This window comes from Eurytemora carolleeae, unplaced genomic scaffold (assembly GCF_000591075.1).
Source record: "Eurytemora carolleeae unplaced genomic scaffold, Eaff_2.0 scaffold27, whole genome shotgun sequence".
NCBI classification, from domain to species: Eukaryota; Metazoa; Arthropoda; class Copepoda; order Calanoida; family Temoridae; genus Eurytemora; species Eurytemora carolleeae.
The window spans coordinates 103,504-120,052 of NW_019396259.1; the positions used below are offsets into that span (position 1 = coordinate 103,504).

A 16,549-nucleotide genomic window follows, 5' to 3' on the forward strand; every position below is an offset into this window, starting at 1 on the left:
TGCATATTTAAAATGGTATGGTCAAGGATTTTTAAAAATGTATAATTTTTCATTTTTTGGACAAATTTTTTTTGCAAACATTTTTACTATAAACTTGATTTTGCGATAAAATTTTTTTTTTGCAAATTTGCAATTTTTTTTGCAGATTCTAAAAGTAGAGCACAAGAGCTTTCCAATGATGTATCATTTGTCATATTTGGAGACATCAAACATGGGATTTAGAGTATATATATCCTGGTTTTCAAGTACCCCAGCAGAGATAGGGTTAAGATATATACATCGGAGATATCGAATATTTATCAGATGACTTTTACATTGATCTGAGATATTTAATCAGATAATTAAAAAATGGTCGGAGGGTACCCGACATCTTTTTAACTACTTGTTCTAGTTTGTAATAACAACTCTAAACACAAGGATATCTTTAGAAACTGAAACTAACGAATCATTTTCTCGACAGAAAACTAGATTAAATTTTTTCAATGAATTTCAAGTTTTGAAAAAACCAAAGGATGTGGTCAGTGTAGAGTAGTTGAAAGACGAAGACAAACTGTCAGATTCCCCCCCCCCCACCACCTCCTCTCTTTATAAACCTGTTTATTTCTGCTACTCCTCTAAGCCCAATAATTCAAGGGCTTTAAGAACAATGCATCTAGAGCTTTATTCTCCAGGAATATTCCACAATTGTAAATTACTTTTTTCACCAAAAAATATTTGAAAATAGTAAATACGGTTGTATCGAATTTGAATTTACACGGAGTTTTTAAATTTAAAGCGATAATTTTGCAAAGAATAACCAAATTTAATTATTTGGAGAGAGGTCGCTGAACTCCTTACCAATGGTTCAAATCCTAAATCACTGAGACAAATATTCATGAGGATTTGTTGAATTTATTATGTTCGGTCAGCTGTATTTTTTTCTTCCAAATTCTGCATAATACATTAATTACTAGGCTTCCGGGAGCTTCGCACTTCTCCTTCTCATGTATTTTAGCTTTTTAATGTTTCTTTACAACAACAACAATTACCTCACAGATTTTCCTTATTTAACTGTTGATAAAAGATTTAAGAGATATGATTAGTTTTATGTGTATGTTCACGAATTTTTTGTGTTTATGTTTATGTTATGTTTATGTTATGTTTATGTTTATGTTTATGTTTATGTTTATGTTTATGTTTATGTTTATGTTTATGTTTATGTTTATGTTATGTTTATGTTTATGTTTATGTTTATGTATAAGCCTGATAAAAACCAAGCACAGTTATTATGTCTAAATAATCAATATTCACAGAGAACTCGCTTTATTTTGTAAATAGCTAAAATATAAATACTTATTCAATTATGAAAAGAACTTATATCTTTGCAAACTTTGATTATATTTCTAAATACAACTTAAGCTTGAATGGCAGCAGGTTGCAATAAGATGAGAATCAAAATATTAGAGTTAGTGACACGTGTTCAGTTCCTTCGAATATATTCCGTTTCTTGTGATTTGTAAAAGTTGTTTTCTATTATTATTACTTCATAATTAAGGTAACATTAAAGGGACTGTAGTCGTAATTTCAGGTGATCTTCAATTCATGAAGAAACATTTTCCTGTCATTTAAAAATTATAAAGTTTCCCCCCACCCCATTCTTTATCTGAAAATTAAAGAAAGAAGATTTTTGTAATCGAGGATGTCTAAAAAATTTGATGATTAAGTTTCAGAGTAGTCTAGATTTCAGTGCATAACAGACATTCCGATGTACAAATGTACAAATGGGGTGTATACTTGTCTTTACATAGATTCAGACACCCTTGTTTTAGTTTAGGAAAAAGAATTGCGGTTTACAGTATTTACCACTAATTTACAAATGGATCCCTAAGATTTGAATCAATAGATATATAGATGGATTCTGCCGCCATCGTAATCTCTATTGCTTGGTTCTGAATACTCACACGTACATCATCATACATAACAAAAGGTCAGAATACGCCTTATAACTTTTACCCTGCATTCGCGACCAAAAAAAGAAGAAATTATAAAATCTAATATTTATTGGATACCCTGTAAAGAAAAAGTCCTCCGCCCGGTTTTTCTTATCTTGTTTGTTTTCTAGTCTGACCTTGATAAGATGGTTTTTAAAAACAAACGCCTTTATAATAGTACGACTCAAGGTACACGTGAAATCATTCAAAGCATCGAGAGCAGAGACATCTAGCGGCCAACTATTTCGGCGTTTTAAGTGTATCTTATACATAACGAATAAAAAATATTATGAAATATTAACTATATATGAATGCGTCGAAAAATAATCGATTACTATAGGCTTAAATATCTGAATGATTTGTTTGAAATTAAATTGATTTTTTTTACGATCCGAGTCGTCTATTTCAATTTTCTGAATTTGTATGGACGCTACGTTCTTTAGTATAAGCCTTTTTTAACAATTTTCTCCTTATAGACGCAATAGATAGAAGTAAGATTAGTAGCGATCAAAAGCGATTATTATTCGCCGAAAGCCTATACCCCCTTTCATTTTTCACGAACACCCCCTTTAATAGTGATTTAATTCCATCTTCTGCTGATCTACAGATTATTTTAACTTCTCTTTGATATCCTGTGATGATCATACCCTGGAGAAAGAACTTTACTTGATGGATAAAGCATGTATCCTCAAATGTAAAAATGCCCACATTAGATATTGAGATACCAAGCTTTAAAGATAATCAATTTCCACTTTCAAACTTTGGCTCTGTTTAATCGGATTATCAAAGGTCAACGGCATCAGGTTATTAAAATATAAGAATTAGAAAATTTTAGATTGTGGTGAGGAGTCAGTGACTCTCTTAGATAGTTAAATATTTCATTATTTACTTGCGTGCAGTTTGCTACACTTGGTTCTCATAAATTTGATATTTCTCTTATCCATATATTGCCGCACAAATTGGAAGGTTGGTTAAAAGAACTGATTACTCGATATTCTAATCCCTAAATCTTTGCAACCTGATGCTGTGATATTTCGAAAGGGCGAACCCAACGTTAGAATTTCTTCTTAACGATGAAGGTTAAAGATTTTATTTTTAGTTTTTCCTGATACAACATTATATCAATATTTTTAATTTAGAATGTGCACACTGAGGAAGGGGGGTACAAATTCGCCATGAGCCCCGCGAAATGACCTCTGGAGCCTCCTAACACAGAATAGCAGAGGCACGGATATGGTCTTGTGGGGCTTGGAGGACATTCTAGGTATTATAAGGCTACAATGGTCATTTTGCGGGGCTCATTGCAGCACTAAACCTCCTCCCTCGTACACTTGGCTTGATAAAGCTATCTGATTGCGAGACACTTTCACCTACACGCCCAGTATAGGTCTCAATTAATTAAAACTGTCATATATTATTTTAATGCGGCTTTTTAACCCTATTCCGACTTACGTCTGGTTTATCCAAAATAGACTGCCCCCCCTTGGTGACCTTCTTTATGATACAAATCAAAACATTTGATACATTTTTGGTAAGCCCTTGGGTTTTGCTTGAATTATTTGAAGAAAAAATTGCAAATTTGAAAAAACTATTTTTTGCGAAAACTAGTTAGTTAGCAAAAAGTGTGCAAAAAACAAAAATTTCGTGAAATATGAAAAATTATACATTTTTGAAAAGCCCTTGACCTGCAGCGAGTTCAAATATGCAAAAATAATTGCAAAATTTGCAAAACCTAAATGTGTATTAAAGAAAAACTAAAATTGTGAAAATTCCCTCTAAAGGATTCTGTGCAAAAATCTACGCAAAATATCTTTTGTTTTTGCCTTCTTTTGTTAAAGGCTTTCCAAAAGGCTATAAAATGTTGAAAGTCAATGACTGTCTGTAAGTAGGTCTAAATTTAGATGATAAAGGTAAACTATTGGCTTGAATTTAAAATAGAATTCCGGGTCAACTGTGGCTTTGGTTTTTCACACATTCAAACATGCATTGTATCTTAGACATAATCATGTCTTATGGGTTTATCTTTAAATGGTGACTTAGAATGAGTCTTAGCCATATAGTTGTGCATTGGAATAAGTCTTTGACAAAATTGTGACTTGGAAAGCTTCTCAGACATAATTTGGTCTAAAAAGTATGGTTTTGTCTTAATTGTGACTTAGCATGTGTCTCAGGCATAAGCATGTCTCCAAATTAAGAATTTTTTCTTAGCATTGTGACTTAGAATGAGTCTTAGACATAGTTGTGACTTTGAATTGTGACTCAGATATTGTGTCGGACGTAATTTGGTCCAAAATATATTAAAGATATACCAAAGCATGATATTTGTACAAATTGATAATAAGTAGAAAGACGACATTTCAACATAGAGAATAGAATACATATTAGAGTGGAATTTAAAGAATCTCTCGGTATGAAGTTTTTCAGTCCCTTTCAGCCTGAAAGGGAGTTCAAAGTGTACAAATCATGTAAATGTTCACAAATTATATGCAGTAGAGTACATTAATGCAGTATGTTCCCTAGACTATTCATTTCAATTTCGAATTTTTTAAACTGTTAAATAAACTTTATAATCAATTAGGTGAATAAAAAACATCATTTGATTTATAGTTATAACGGAAAATCATCGTTTGTAAAGTGGAAGGCATAGAGTCTATGTGAAATGATCATTGGTCAATTATGAAACCAGCCTATTTCATAATTTGGTTTTCTTTTAACAATAATTTTAGATTTTCTATAAAATGATATTCCAGGGCCCAAAAGGTTATATAACATAAATATGTGAAGTACACCTGCAGTATGGAAACAGTACAACAAAATGGCCGTTTTACACTTTTTTCTAGTAAATTCCCCTCCAATATATATTCTATTCTCTATGCATTTCAAAAATCCATGCAAAGGACTTACTCAGTCAATTGGAACCATACAATGAATACCATGGTTTGAAATTTGCACAGGGGGGGAGGTGGGGTAATATGGCTTCATATTTGCAAATGAGGGGGGGGGGGGGGGATGCTATGGTTTACCAATCAGATTAATACGGTCAAATTTATCGTGTTAGTGGAGGGGGTGGGGGGTTGAATGAATGAAAGTAACGGAGTGAAAACTAATAATTTAAACTTGATAAAAAGGATTCATTTTCATGCTCACCAGATTTGTAAATAGCATGACAAATAAATACAACGAGAGAAAATGAAATTGAAATTAAAAAAATGAATTTGTAATAGAGCTGAAAAAAGACACATAGATAGGGGTGTTTTGTAATGATTCAAGAATTACACGTTGTATGCTAAAGAAACCCATACATTTAAACAGTATGATTAAAAAATGTTCAAAGATATGATTAAAAATGTTCACAAATATGATTCAAAAATGTTCACAAATATGATTCAAAAATGTTCACAAATATGATTAAAAAATGTTCACAAAATGATTAAAAAATGTTTAAAAATATGATTAAAAAATGTTCACAAATTAAGATAAACATAAACACAAATGAAGAAACATTTAACAAAATAAGACAAAAATTCTCAAAAATGTAAGAAACATTCTAAAATTAAGATAAACATTACAGAAAATAAAGAAATATTTTACAAAATAAGATAAACATATAAACGATATCTCTTAAATGTGTTAAAAAATAAGAAAAATTCATTTGCACAAATTAAGATCTCACAAATAAACAAAATAAGATAAACATGTAAAAATAAGATAAACATGTAAAAAACTAAATAAGATAAGAATTTTACAAAATAATAAAAATCTAAATAGACTTACACAAAAAAATACAGTAACAATATAAACTTTATTATCTGAGATCGTAGGTTGAACTTTTTGTATCAAAACATTACATTAGATGTTAGAAAGCTGATCAAGTAGCATAATTATAGCTTTTCTTCTTATAACTTGCAAATTATCATATTTTTAAAAGGAGGGGGGTGGGATGTATTTGAAAATTATAAAAAAAGTTGAATTACTAAAAACAGGGGAAGAGGCCGGGCCCCAAATAACGACCCCCCAAGTCTTTTGAGGGGTTTGAAAAATGTTGTCTATGCATACTGAGCTGAAAACTTTAGAATGGTGGATATCGGGATTAATGCTTAATCCACTCTTTTTCTTAATCTCCAGATTAAATATTGCTTGTTCTCCTCTCATTTTTAATCTCCAGATTAATTATCCGATCAGGATTAAGGATATCCCATTCAAAAGTTTTCAGCTCTGTAGTATAAAATTATAATCGCTTTATATCTACCTGAAATCATGGAAATCGAAACAATTGTTTTATCTCAACGATTTGTATGACCCTAAGTCTTTGGATTAGGCCTTTTCCTGACCTCTGACAATATTAATAATATTTAACGTAATCGTGCATAAAATAATAAAGATTTCAGTCATTCATAATGTTTCCAGATTTTAGTTTCTCCCATCTTCCTCCATTTTTTTGACTAATTATTGGCACTGTCACACTGCTCACATTTATAAAATTATTTTTATATAAAAAAGTTTTCTTTAAAGCTCATCAGTTAACCTGAACAAAAATAGACTATAATACAGTTTACCCCAGAGATTTTTAGTCATTAAAAGAATTTATGAAATGTCGTCTTGACAATTTGTCCATGGGTTATATACTATTTTACGTAAATCTCAGTAATTAAATAAATAAATAAATAGCCATGAATATGCAGAAACAGTGTTTTAAGGAGCTCCATATGATTATTTATTTAAAAAACTAAATATATGCAGCATTCCATTGTCAGAATACGACATTTTATAAATTTTTCCAATGTCTTCTCTTTATGTTTGAACCTAATTGTATATATTTAATATGTATGCATCTCTAAAATATTGTATGATTCTTTTAATTAATCTTTACTAGTACATATTATACATATTTTTGCTTCTCTTCATTATTCGACAGGGTGTCTCACAAATCATGCCAGTTGGTAAATACTTATGAAAGTCGTCTTTCATAAACTTTTGTGGTTTTATTTTGTTAAAAAAAATTTTCTAAAACATATTTTACTTTCAACCCAATTTTACTTCAACATGACTCCCATATGGTATCAAACAACTAAACAAATTATGGAAGAAGACATTCTAAACTATTCACCAACTGTTTATTCTTTAAATTATGATACAGGGTGTCCCACGAAACATGACAGTATGCAGGACGACTTGAATGTCGTCTTGATTTTTGATATAATTTGCTGCGTTTATTTGTCAACTTAATTTTAGAAGTAAATTTCTAGAGATAATAATCACAAAATTTCCCTTGTCCTGCCATTTCCAAAATGTGGTCTGCCTTTTGTGTGCTTTCAATATTGCCCGAGATATGAAGAATTTCGTTCAGATTTCGACAATTTTGCTTTTATTTAACAAAATTGAAATCTGAACCAAACACTTTATATCTCCGGTAATATTGAAAGCACAAAAAACGCAGACCACTTTTTGGAAATGCCAGGGCTAGGAGAATTATGTGATAATTGTTTCCAGAATCATGCATGTTAAAGTAGATAGAAGACTAAATGTCAAAAATAAATTCAAATACCAAAGACGACTTTCAAGTCGTCTTCCTATTGTCATGTTTCGTGGGACACCCTGTATGCCATTTAAGCTACTATCTATATATACTATGTTTGTCCAATGTCCATGTCTGTTTTTTTTTTGTATCCAATAAACGTCAAAACGGCAGCACCGATCGGGCCCAAATTTTTTGTGGGACCTCACGTGAGCCTAGGGAAGATTTATGGATGATTGAATTTTCAATGATTTGCCTCCAACAAAATTTAATGTTCATTAATTTTTCGAAAATTTTGAAAATCCACAAAGTTTCTTTTTAATTAATGAACTCTCTTTTTTCCATGCACACAAAGAGAACATGTTCACAATTGAAATAGAAGATGGACGCGAAGCAGCCTAAAAGCCTAGTCTATAAAGATACTTTGCTTGTTTCTGTCTGTCTGGGTGTTTGTTTGTTTGTATCCAATAAACGTCAAATCGGTTGAACTGATCGGGCCCAAATTTTGCGTGCGACCTTTGGTGACCCCAGGGAAAGTTTATGAACGATCAAAATTAAAAAACGTGTGTTTAAAAGTTTTTCATTTTTGTAATATTTTGAAAATGTGCGAAAAAATATTTGAAATCCGCAAACTTTTTTTATACTGAACAAAGAGAAGATGCTCACAGAAAAAGGCACTACTAAAAGATGAAATAGAAGATGGGCGCGAAGCGCTCTAAAAGCCTAGTAATACATATTTATGCTACTCTAATTCCTTTTATGCTACTAAAAATCATGCTATGCTTCCCTACATTTTTCTGCAGTGGTAGGTGATTATATATCAATACAATAAAGACGACTTTTTTATTTTAGTTTTGATTATTTACAAGCTTGTATCGAATTACAGGTTTACAATTAATCAAAGAGAAGCTTTTTTAATGAAAGCTTCTCTAGACTTCTATGTTAATTTGTATCATGCTGTTTTAAGTAAAAACTAAAATCGATAGTTGTCTTCGCAGAGAATACGCGACCGCAATTAACTTTCCTGACATTATACCTAACAAATGTGTTTGATCAACACCATACAAAGAATCGAGCTATACTGAATCAAGCTCCGTTGCTCCAACTCATTTTTAGATGAAAAGTTGACAGTTTATTTACCTTTTATAATGCTCCGCAGTGCTAGCCAGCTGACGGAGAACCCTGGCAACATTGTCTCCGTCAAGAACAGAAGATAAGGGAAATTCTGACTCCGAAGCCTGTAAAATAAGAAGATACAGGAAACTCCAATTCTAATTTTAATCCTATAGTATGAACAAGTATTACTGCAGCAAGGTTTGCCTTCAGAAATCCACTAAAATGTTGTAAAAATTCGCAAGTTCAGCTTTTTGATTTATGTAAAAAAAACATTATTTTACAATGCAAAATTCATCAGAGCTAACAACTTTAGAATGGTGGATATCGAAATCAATGCTTGATCTCTTCTTTTTCTTAATCTCAAGATTAAATAATGCTTGTTTTCCTCTTGTTCTTAATCTCCAGATTAATTAACCGATTGGGAATGGGATTAAAAATATCCTATTCTAAAGTTTTCAGCTCTGAGGAATTTGCCAAGCACATCAGTAACGATCAGCTCATCAAGATGGAACCTGCAGGAATAGAGATCAGATAAAGTTAATGTTTAGTTTTTCTTCTTCTATTTTGTACTGAATACAAATAATGTATTTCTTAATTTTAGTCAAACTTTGCTGCAGTAGTACTTGATCATACTGTAATATCTTTGCAACATGCAACACAACCAAATGATTAGAAAAAATTAGAATAGAAAAATAATAATAAAATATTCTGACTTGAAATAAATTATGAAAGCATACGCCTAAGACTGTTTAAAATAACGAAATTTGCTAAATGATATGATTTATATTGTAAAACATATTTTAGCTTAAAATTAACAATACATATGAAGAATATTATTACGATAACTTTAAATCTTATGGATGTGTCAAATGATTTCTAATCAAATCAAATAACATGATTTCCTTCAATAAAGTAATTATTATTAAAACAAACTTTTTTTAGAATCAAAAGTAGTGTTTTAAAAGTATATATTATATTTATATATGCAAATATGCATTTGAATTACAGCTATAAGAGTATTTACAGCTATGAACTGATGCATCTATATATGTAAAGTTGTATTCCCTGTTTGTATGTCCGATCATAACTCATAAACCCCGGGACCGATTTGCCGTTTTATTGGGGAACTCGGGAGAACCACAAAAATTTTCTTGGTTTGAGATTCTAAGCTTAGTGGGTCATTTTTTATAGGGAAAAATAGCTAAAATCGTAATTAGCGCGAGTGAACGGTGGGAATAACCATGGATTCCCAAGCTGGTTATGGATTAAAGCAATTTCAAAATGATGAAGAAAAAGAGCAATTACTATTTTCCAATTGGTTTAGATTTTTTGTATCTCGACTTCGATTTTTTTTGTTTGAACGAAAAATACTTTTTATTCTATTACAGATTTCATTTTTGTTTGCAGAAAACATAAGCTGGTTTTGAAACATTTTTAGTTTAGCGTGCGGATAATTGTAAAAGTTGTAATAATAAAAATGATTTACAGTTGTTTCTTCTAATTCTTCATCTTCTAAAGATCTACGTTTCCTTTTGGTAGTTCCCTAAACATAGACAATTCACAGATATTATGTAAATATGCAGTGGGAGTCATAAAACTGTAGAATATGAAGACGACTGTTAGAATATAGTTATGGTTTTAAATATTTTATAAAAATGAACCACAACATATTTGCAGTGCACAGTGTGCTGCATTGTACACAGACCCATTGCAGTTGATTTTGAAGCTATTTCACGTCAATCAAAAGTAAATTGCACGTAGGAAATTATATATATATATATATATATATATATATATATATTATAATTCCTCTTATAGAAGAGCTATTGAGAAGAACAACTAGTTTATAATTTATAAAATGTAGCTGAATAGATTTGTTTTGCTCATATTTGTGCCAAAATCAAAACTATAGGAGCTACGATGTCAAAAAGTCGTGTCAGTGATCTTGCATTGATTCGACCTTCTTATTCTGTCATTGTGATTGGTAAAACTATTTGCTTCAAATCAAAATAAAATGCACAGAGGATTTATTAAATGTCGTCTTCCTACTCCACAGTTTTATGAGTCCTACTCTTCATTTATTTCTTATTCCTAAACTAAAAAAACTATGGCCCATCAAACGTAAATAAAAGAAACTGAACACTTGCTGCACACTCTAATTTTCTAATCTTAATCTATACTTGACTTTTTGATCTTGCAAAATTCATACTTCGAAACGGAAAAGTTCTACGAAAGTAAAGGGTGTCACAAAAGTTCTACTGCAGAAAAACAACAATATCTTCCACATTATTGATCAGATAAAGGTTTCTAGGATACCGTTGTGAATCGAGCATTACCATCTCAACACTTAGAGTCCCTTTGGATTGCATAGAACTATGTAGATAGGGATTATAAAATTAGAGTCTGTGGCGAATGATACAAGCTACATTATTTTTTAACAGAAAATAAATGTTAGTAAATGTTCTAAATTTCTTTAAAAATGCAAATAAAATTAAAATTAGGACGTTGGTAAAATAAACAAACGGGTTTTCCTGACATCATGTGTATTTTCAATTGATTAGAATGCATTTGCTGCATGAGAGTCCTTGAAGGTTTGTGGTACAGGTTATATCTGTGGTATAGAGATGCACAATTTGATGATCTGGTTAAAAAATGCTTAAAACAAGCCTTTGGAATTTACCCAATTAGAAACAATGAAGATTTTAAATATTATCAAGGGCACCTGAAGACCTAGAATGTTACCCTAGGTCCCACTGAAGGTCTTAAAAGGTCCTAAATATTACCCTAGGTCCCCCTGAAGCTCCTAAACATTACTTTACGTCCCACTGAAGTTCCTAATGATTGACCTTGGTCCTCCTGAAGGTCCTAAATATTACCAGAGGTCCCCATGAAGGTCCTAAAAGGTCCTTTATACTAGCCTAGGTCCCCCTTAAGGTCCTAAATATTACTCTAGGTCCTTCTGAAGTTCCTAATGATTAACCTAGGTCCCCCTGAAGGTTCTAAATATTACTCTAGGTCCCCCTAAAGTTCTTAATGATTAACCTTGGTGCCCCTGAAGGTTCTAAATATTACCCTAGGTCCCCCTGAAGGTTCTAAATATTACCCTAGGTACCCCTGAAGGTCCTAAATATTACCCTAGGTCCCCCTGAAGGTCCTAAATATTACTCTAGCTCCCCCTGAAGTTCTTAATGATTAACCATGGTCCCCCTGAAGGTTCTAAATATTACCCTAGGCCCCCCTGAAGGTCCTAAAAGTCCAAATATTACCCTAGGTTCTCCTGAAGGCCCTATATATCACTGTTGGCCCCCCCCTGAAGGTCCTTAGAGGTCTTAAATATTACCCTAGGCCCCCATTTTGATAATTACCCTGGTAAGGAAGAGAAGGAAGAACCAGAAGAGTGTGGATGATACGAAGTTAATAAGGTTCTGAGTAACATGGATAATAATATTCTCAGGTTGATACAATCCAACATAAAGGAGACTAGGGCTAACTGTGATACCAGCAAACTGTTTCTCATCTTGACCCAGCTCATCTAGAAGTAATCTTAAAGTTTTATTTTAAAATAGCGTCGTTCAGCCAGGGTACTCAAAGTTACTATAACCACCGTTTCCCCGCTCTTTCATAAATTACGATTTTGGCTATTTTTCCCTATAAAAGTGGACCCACTCAATTTAAAATCTCAAAACCAAGCTAAGAACATTCCCGCTTTTTTCTCGGGTTCTCCGGTCAAAGTTTGAGATAAATTGGGCAAGTGGTTGCTGAGTTATGATCGGACATACAAACAAATAGACAAACAGAGTTTACAACTTTATTTATATACAGATAAATAATTAGCTGAATCAAACGTATCGTCGAAGGTAAAACCACATTTGTATTCAATATATTCAACTGCTTTGAACTATCGTTAATCATAATATCGCAAAATTGACCATTCTTATTTTTTCGTAGAATTCATAAAATTCAATAAAATAAAAAGTATACTTTTTATTTTACTTCGCGCCCACCCCCCTCTTCCCGCTACAAATATTCTCAGGCTAGGGCTGTGCAGTTTGCATACATACTTTTTTTGTAGCCAAAGAAGTAATTGTCCAAATTCTTTTGCGAAGAGCTTGCAACCTTTGGATCAATATGTGTACGTTAGTGCGGACATGATTAGCTAAATTAATGTTCCGACAATCAACATGTCCTATAGGTAAACATCTGACCCTTCGTTAAAAATAGTAACAAAACGATTTTTTCCGTTCGTTATCGACATTGTTTAATATATTTTATTTGACGGTTCCTTCCGTTCGTTCACAACATTGGCCGTTAATTTTCATTTTTTCATTCCGAGGACATGACCAAACATTCTGAGAACATGACCAAACATTCTGAGGACATGACCAAACATTCCGAGGACATGATCAAACATTCCGAGGACATGACAAAACATTCCGAAGACATGACCAAACATTCTGAGGACATGGCCAAACATTCCAAGGACATCATGACTAAACATTCCGAGGACATGACCAAACATTCCGAGGGCATGATCAAACATTTCGAGGACCATTCCGAGGACATGACCAAACATTCCGAGGACATGACCAAACATTCCGAGGACATGACCAAACATTTATATGCCACTATAAAGAGAATAAAGATAAATGCATAATATAGGTATCTCTTAATTACAAAAATAGAAGTTATTTTATGAACCTGTATTTATATTCTGTTCATCTTGTTTACTAGTCTTCTCATCCCTTCTACCCAGGGGGAGAAGGTCATCAACAATCTGGAGATGGTCCTCCTTGACGAGATTGTGTTGATATTGAAGAGGAGAAGGGGGTTTGGTTTTGTCCTGTTCATTTACTTCTCCAGGATAGTATGGATCCCAGTCTACCATATTAGACTTAGCTGACATTTTCATGGATCCTAAAACTAAACAGGACATATTTATTTCCGTTTATTCAAAAAAAAAACGGTTGTTAGTTAGTTAAGTTTAGGTCTAAAAGAAACATTTTGTTTTAACCAATAACTTAACAGGTCTTTCGACGTTCATTAAAAAAATTTCCGTTAATTTAAAAAAAAACATTCGTTCATGGATGGTTAGTTACATTAGTGTAACTATTTGTTTTTTTAATAATGTATTAACGACTCTGTCCTTTCGTTAACAATGTTTTTCATTAATTTTCTCAAAAAAATTTCTCTCATCAAGTTATATGAATTAATGTGACTGCATCTGTGGATGGCCTATCAAGTAATTGTTAGTTTTTTACAAAAATTTAACTGTTCTTTCTGCTAACGTAAACTTTCTATTAATCTTGTTTTGTTCCGATTGCATCGAGTTTTGTGTAAAATAAAGTTATCATAAATCGTGAGATTATTAAGAAAAAATAAAATGTTCAGTTTGATCGAAAAGATGAAGAATTATATTTCTTCATAGTTGTAATTTTATTACATTCTCTTGAGTACACATTAACATTTATTGTTTCATTTAATTTACTTAAAAGAACTTCGTGAAATATAGAAGATAGTAAATTAATTTGACATTTTTTAGGGTGCGGGGGGGGGGTTGTGCATTAAGAATGCAGGGGGCATTGCCCCCATTCAGAAAGGGGAATAACCTTTTTTTAACGAGGTCCATGGTAAAAACATATAGGATTTAATTAGAATTATATTATTCCAGTAAAAAGTTTAAACTGTACTTTTCACAATTTTCCTCTTTTACGAATCACAATCACACTATAGTGCCCTTTAAAGGTTTTGAGTCTTTATCACAAGCTTAAATATTCTAACCCTTATATGTATATTTTAATAACCATATGGTGTAAACTTTTTATATTTCAAACTTTGCTTGTTTGATCTAACAGAATTTATGACTTTAAAAAACAACATTGGGTTGCAAAGATATTGGAATTAGAAAATCAAAGTTAGTGGCAAAGACTCAATTCCTTTAGATTTTCTGTTGGAGTGATTTGCAGTTTATGTTTCAGAGACAATTGAGGACATTTTCAGAATCAACACATTTTAAGATGCAAAAGAGGGTCACTTAGAATTACGCCTTAGTCCCTTCAACTCCGAAATTACCTGAAACTTGTTGAAGAAGGAAATATTGAAAAATATAAAGAATCATTCTACCTGAAATTCAAATATTAATAAAAGAAATTATAAAACCCCAAATACAAAAGCTAATTTATGCAGTTGCATGTTTAATCAAAAGAATTCAAAATTTTCTGAGAGTTTAATTTCAATGCTCGTTTTGTTTTAAATTGGCTTTACATCATTAAGTTTTTGATTAAAACGAGCACTCTACAGATGTATAAGTTCCTGGCATAAACTCCCTGGCACAAAATTGCAAAAAATCTATCTTTTAGAAATATTCATTTTTATATCCAAAATTTTTATTTTTACTTTAAATGTAAGAAAGATCCTGAAAACATAGGGATAGTTTTGATTTAAAAATCTAAGAAAAACCCGTTGTCATAAAGAGTTTTAGGGGAGCCAAAAAAAGGAGCGGGTGGTCACTTTGAATACATAAATTTTTTGTTGTCTTTTTTATTTTAAAAAATGTTAACTTTGTTACGTTCAAACACTAATTCAAAATTTTCTGAGAGTTTAATTTCTATGCTCGTTTTGTTTTAAATTGGCTTTACATCATTAAGTTTTTGATTAAAACGAGCACTCTACAGATGTATAAGTTCCTGGCATAAACTCCCTGGCACAAAATTGCAAAAAATCTATCTTTTAAAAATATTCATTTTTATATCTAAAATTTTTATTTTTACTTTAAATGTAAGAAAGATCCTGAAAACATAGGGATAGTTTTGATTTAAAAATCTAAGAAAAACCCGTTGTCATAAAGAGTTTTAGGGGAGCCAAAAAAAGGAGCGGGTGGTCATTTTGAATACATAAATTTTTTGTTGTCTTTTTTATTTTAAAAAATGTTAACTTTGTTACGTTCAAACACTGTAAACAGCAAATCAATTTTTAAAGATCAAAATTTTGAACTTTGTCCCCGCCCTTTTCATTATGCATTTTCTTATGCAAAATTAACTCAAGCTTTGCAAAAAAAATAGGGGTTGCATTTAATTTCATTCTTCTTTTAGGTTATATTTTTCGATTAACTTATCGAAAATGTGAAAAAAATGTTGCAAGGGAAAAATTATGAAAATAGTCAAAATTGTAAATTCTGTAAATAAAAAAAATCAATTAATGTCCAAAATAACATGAATATTAAAAAAAATATTACTTTGATACAAATTTCAAGTTAAAAATAACTGTCATGAAATCAGGTAATTAATTATTTTGATTATACTTAATTAGGTATTCACTAAATATTTATAAAATATTAACACTTGGAGCTTTAGGTCAAACACAGTTAAATCTATATAAAAATACTTGGTGGGGGGGGGGGGACCCTACCCCAACCTTTTAGTGCATACAACAGCGATCTTCAGTACTAGACCAGAAAGATATGGTTTCAGCAGAGAGGGGAGGGGGGAGGGGGGGGGGGTTCTGTTTACCTTTGACACGATTATCTGAAAAACTTGTAATACGGAACTGTACTTCCACAACAAGTATTTACAAATATTGTTTAACCGTGAAAAGACCAAGGGGTGTGGTCTTCAATATCTCCACCTTTAATATATTCAACATCTTTCTTATCTTAAATGGTTCAACATATTTTAAATACATGAAAATACAAGGTTCACTTTATTTGCAGTTTAAGTTGCATTTTATGATGCGCGCAATTGTCTAACTGTCGTATGACTAGAAGAAATAATTGCGCGCACGAGAACAAAATAAAAATTTAGCGCGCAGGAATCATCCACGTTATAGAAAGATGTCTCAAATGTAAATAAAATATTAATTATTTTCCTAAAATAGTTACTGATTCCTATGCATGTTATTATTTTTGTCTTTATGACAACTTCATATTTACATGGTCACTTTGAGAATGCGTATA

The 16,549-nt window shown here is 31.6% G+C and overlaps 1 protein-coding gene and 1 long non-coding RNA gene across 3 annotated transcripts; both read right to left on the reverse strand.

Annotated features, from left to right (window-relative positions):
* Positions 1-6,116: 6,116 nt before the first annotated feature.
* Positions 6,117-10,145, reverse strand: LOC111699557 (uncharacterized). The gene is made up of 3 exons (XR_002764775.1): positions 10,088-10,145; positions 8,626-8,723; positions 6,117-6,495 (listed from the first exon to the last, which is right to left on the reverse strand). It is a non-coding gene; the product is annotated as an uncharacterized LOC111699557 (long non-coding RNA).
* Positions 10,146-11,926: 1,781 nt separating this feature from the next.
* Positions 11,927-16,258, reverse strand: LOC111699558 (uncharacterized). 2 transcript variants are annotated; one of them, XM_023470257.1, is made up of 4 exons: positions 16,107-16,257; positions 14,671-14,721; positions 13,300-13,521; positions 11,927-12,133 (listed from the first exon to the last, which is right to left on the reverse strand). In XM_023470257.1, exons 2-4 carry the CDS (start codon positions 14,714-14,716, stop codon positions 11,943-11,945), a joined length of 459 nt encoding a protein of 152 aa, XP_023326025.1. In that variant the 5' UTR covers positions 14,717-14,721; positions 16,107-16,257; the 3' UTR covers positions 11,927-11,942. The 2 variants fall into 2 exon arrangements, with proteins under 2 accessions (XP_023326025.1, XP_023326026.1); XM_023470258.1 differs by lacking the exon at positions 14,671-14,721 and having other exon boundaries at positions 16,107-16,258.
* Positions 16,259-16,549: the final 291 nt, after the last annotated feature.

Bases quoted from the DNA above. Each gene is read 5' to 3' on its own strand.
- LOC111699558 (XM_023470257.1), bottom strand. From the start codon at position 14,716: ATGATTCTTTATATTTTTCAATATTTCCTTCTTCAACAAGTTTCAG. The intron at 13,522-14,670 runs GTAATTTCGGAG...TGTCCTGTTTAG, and splicing joins CCTTCTTCAACAAGTTTCAG to TTTTAGGATCCATGAAAATG. The intron at 12,134-13,299 runs GTTCATAAAATA...GATTACTTCTAG, and splicing joins TGAACAGAATATAAATACAG to ATGAGCTGGGTCAAGATGAG.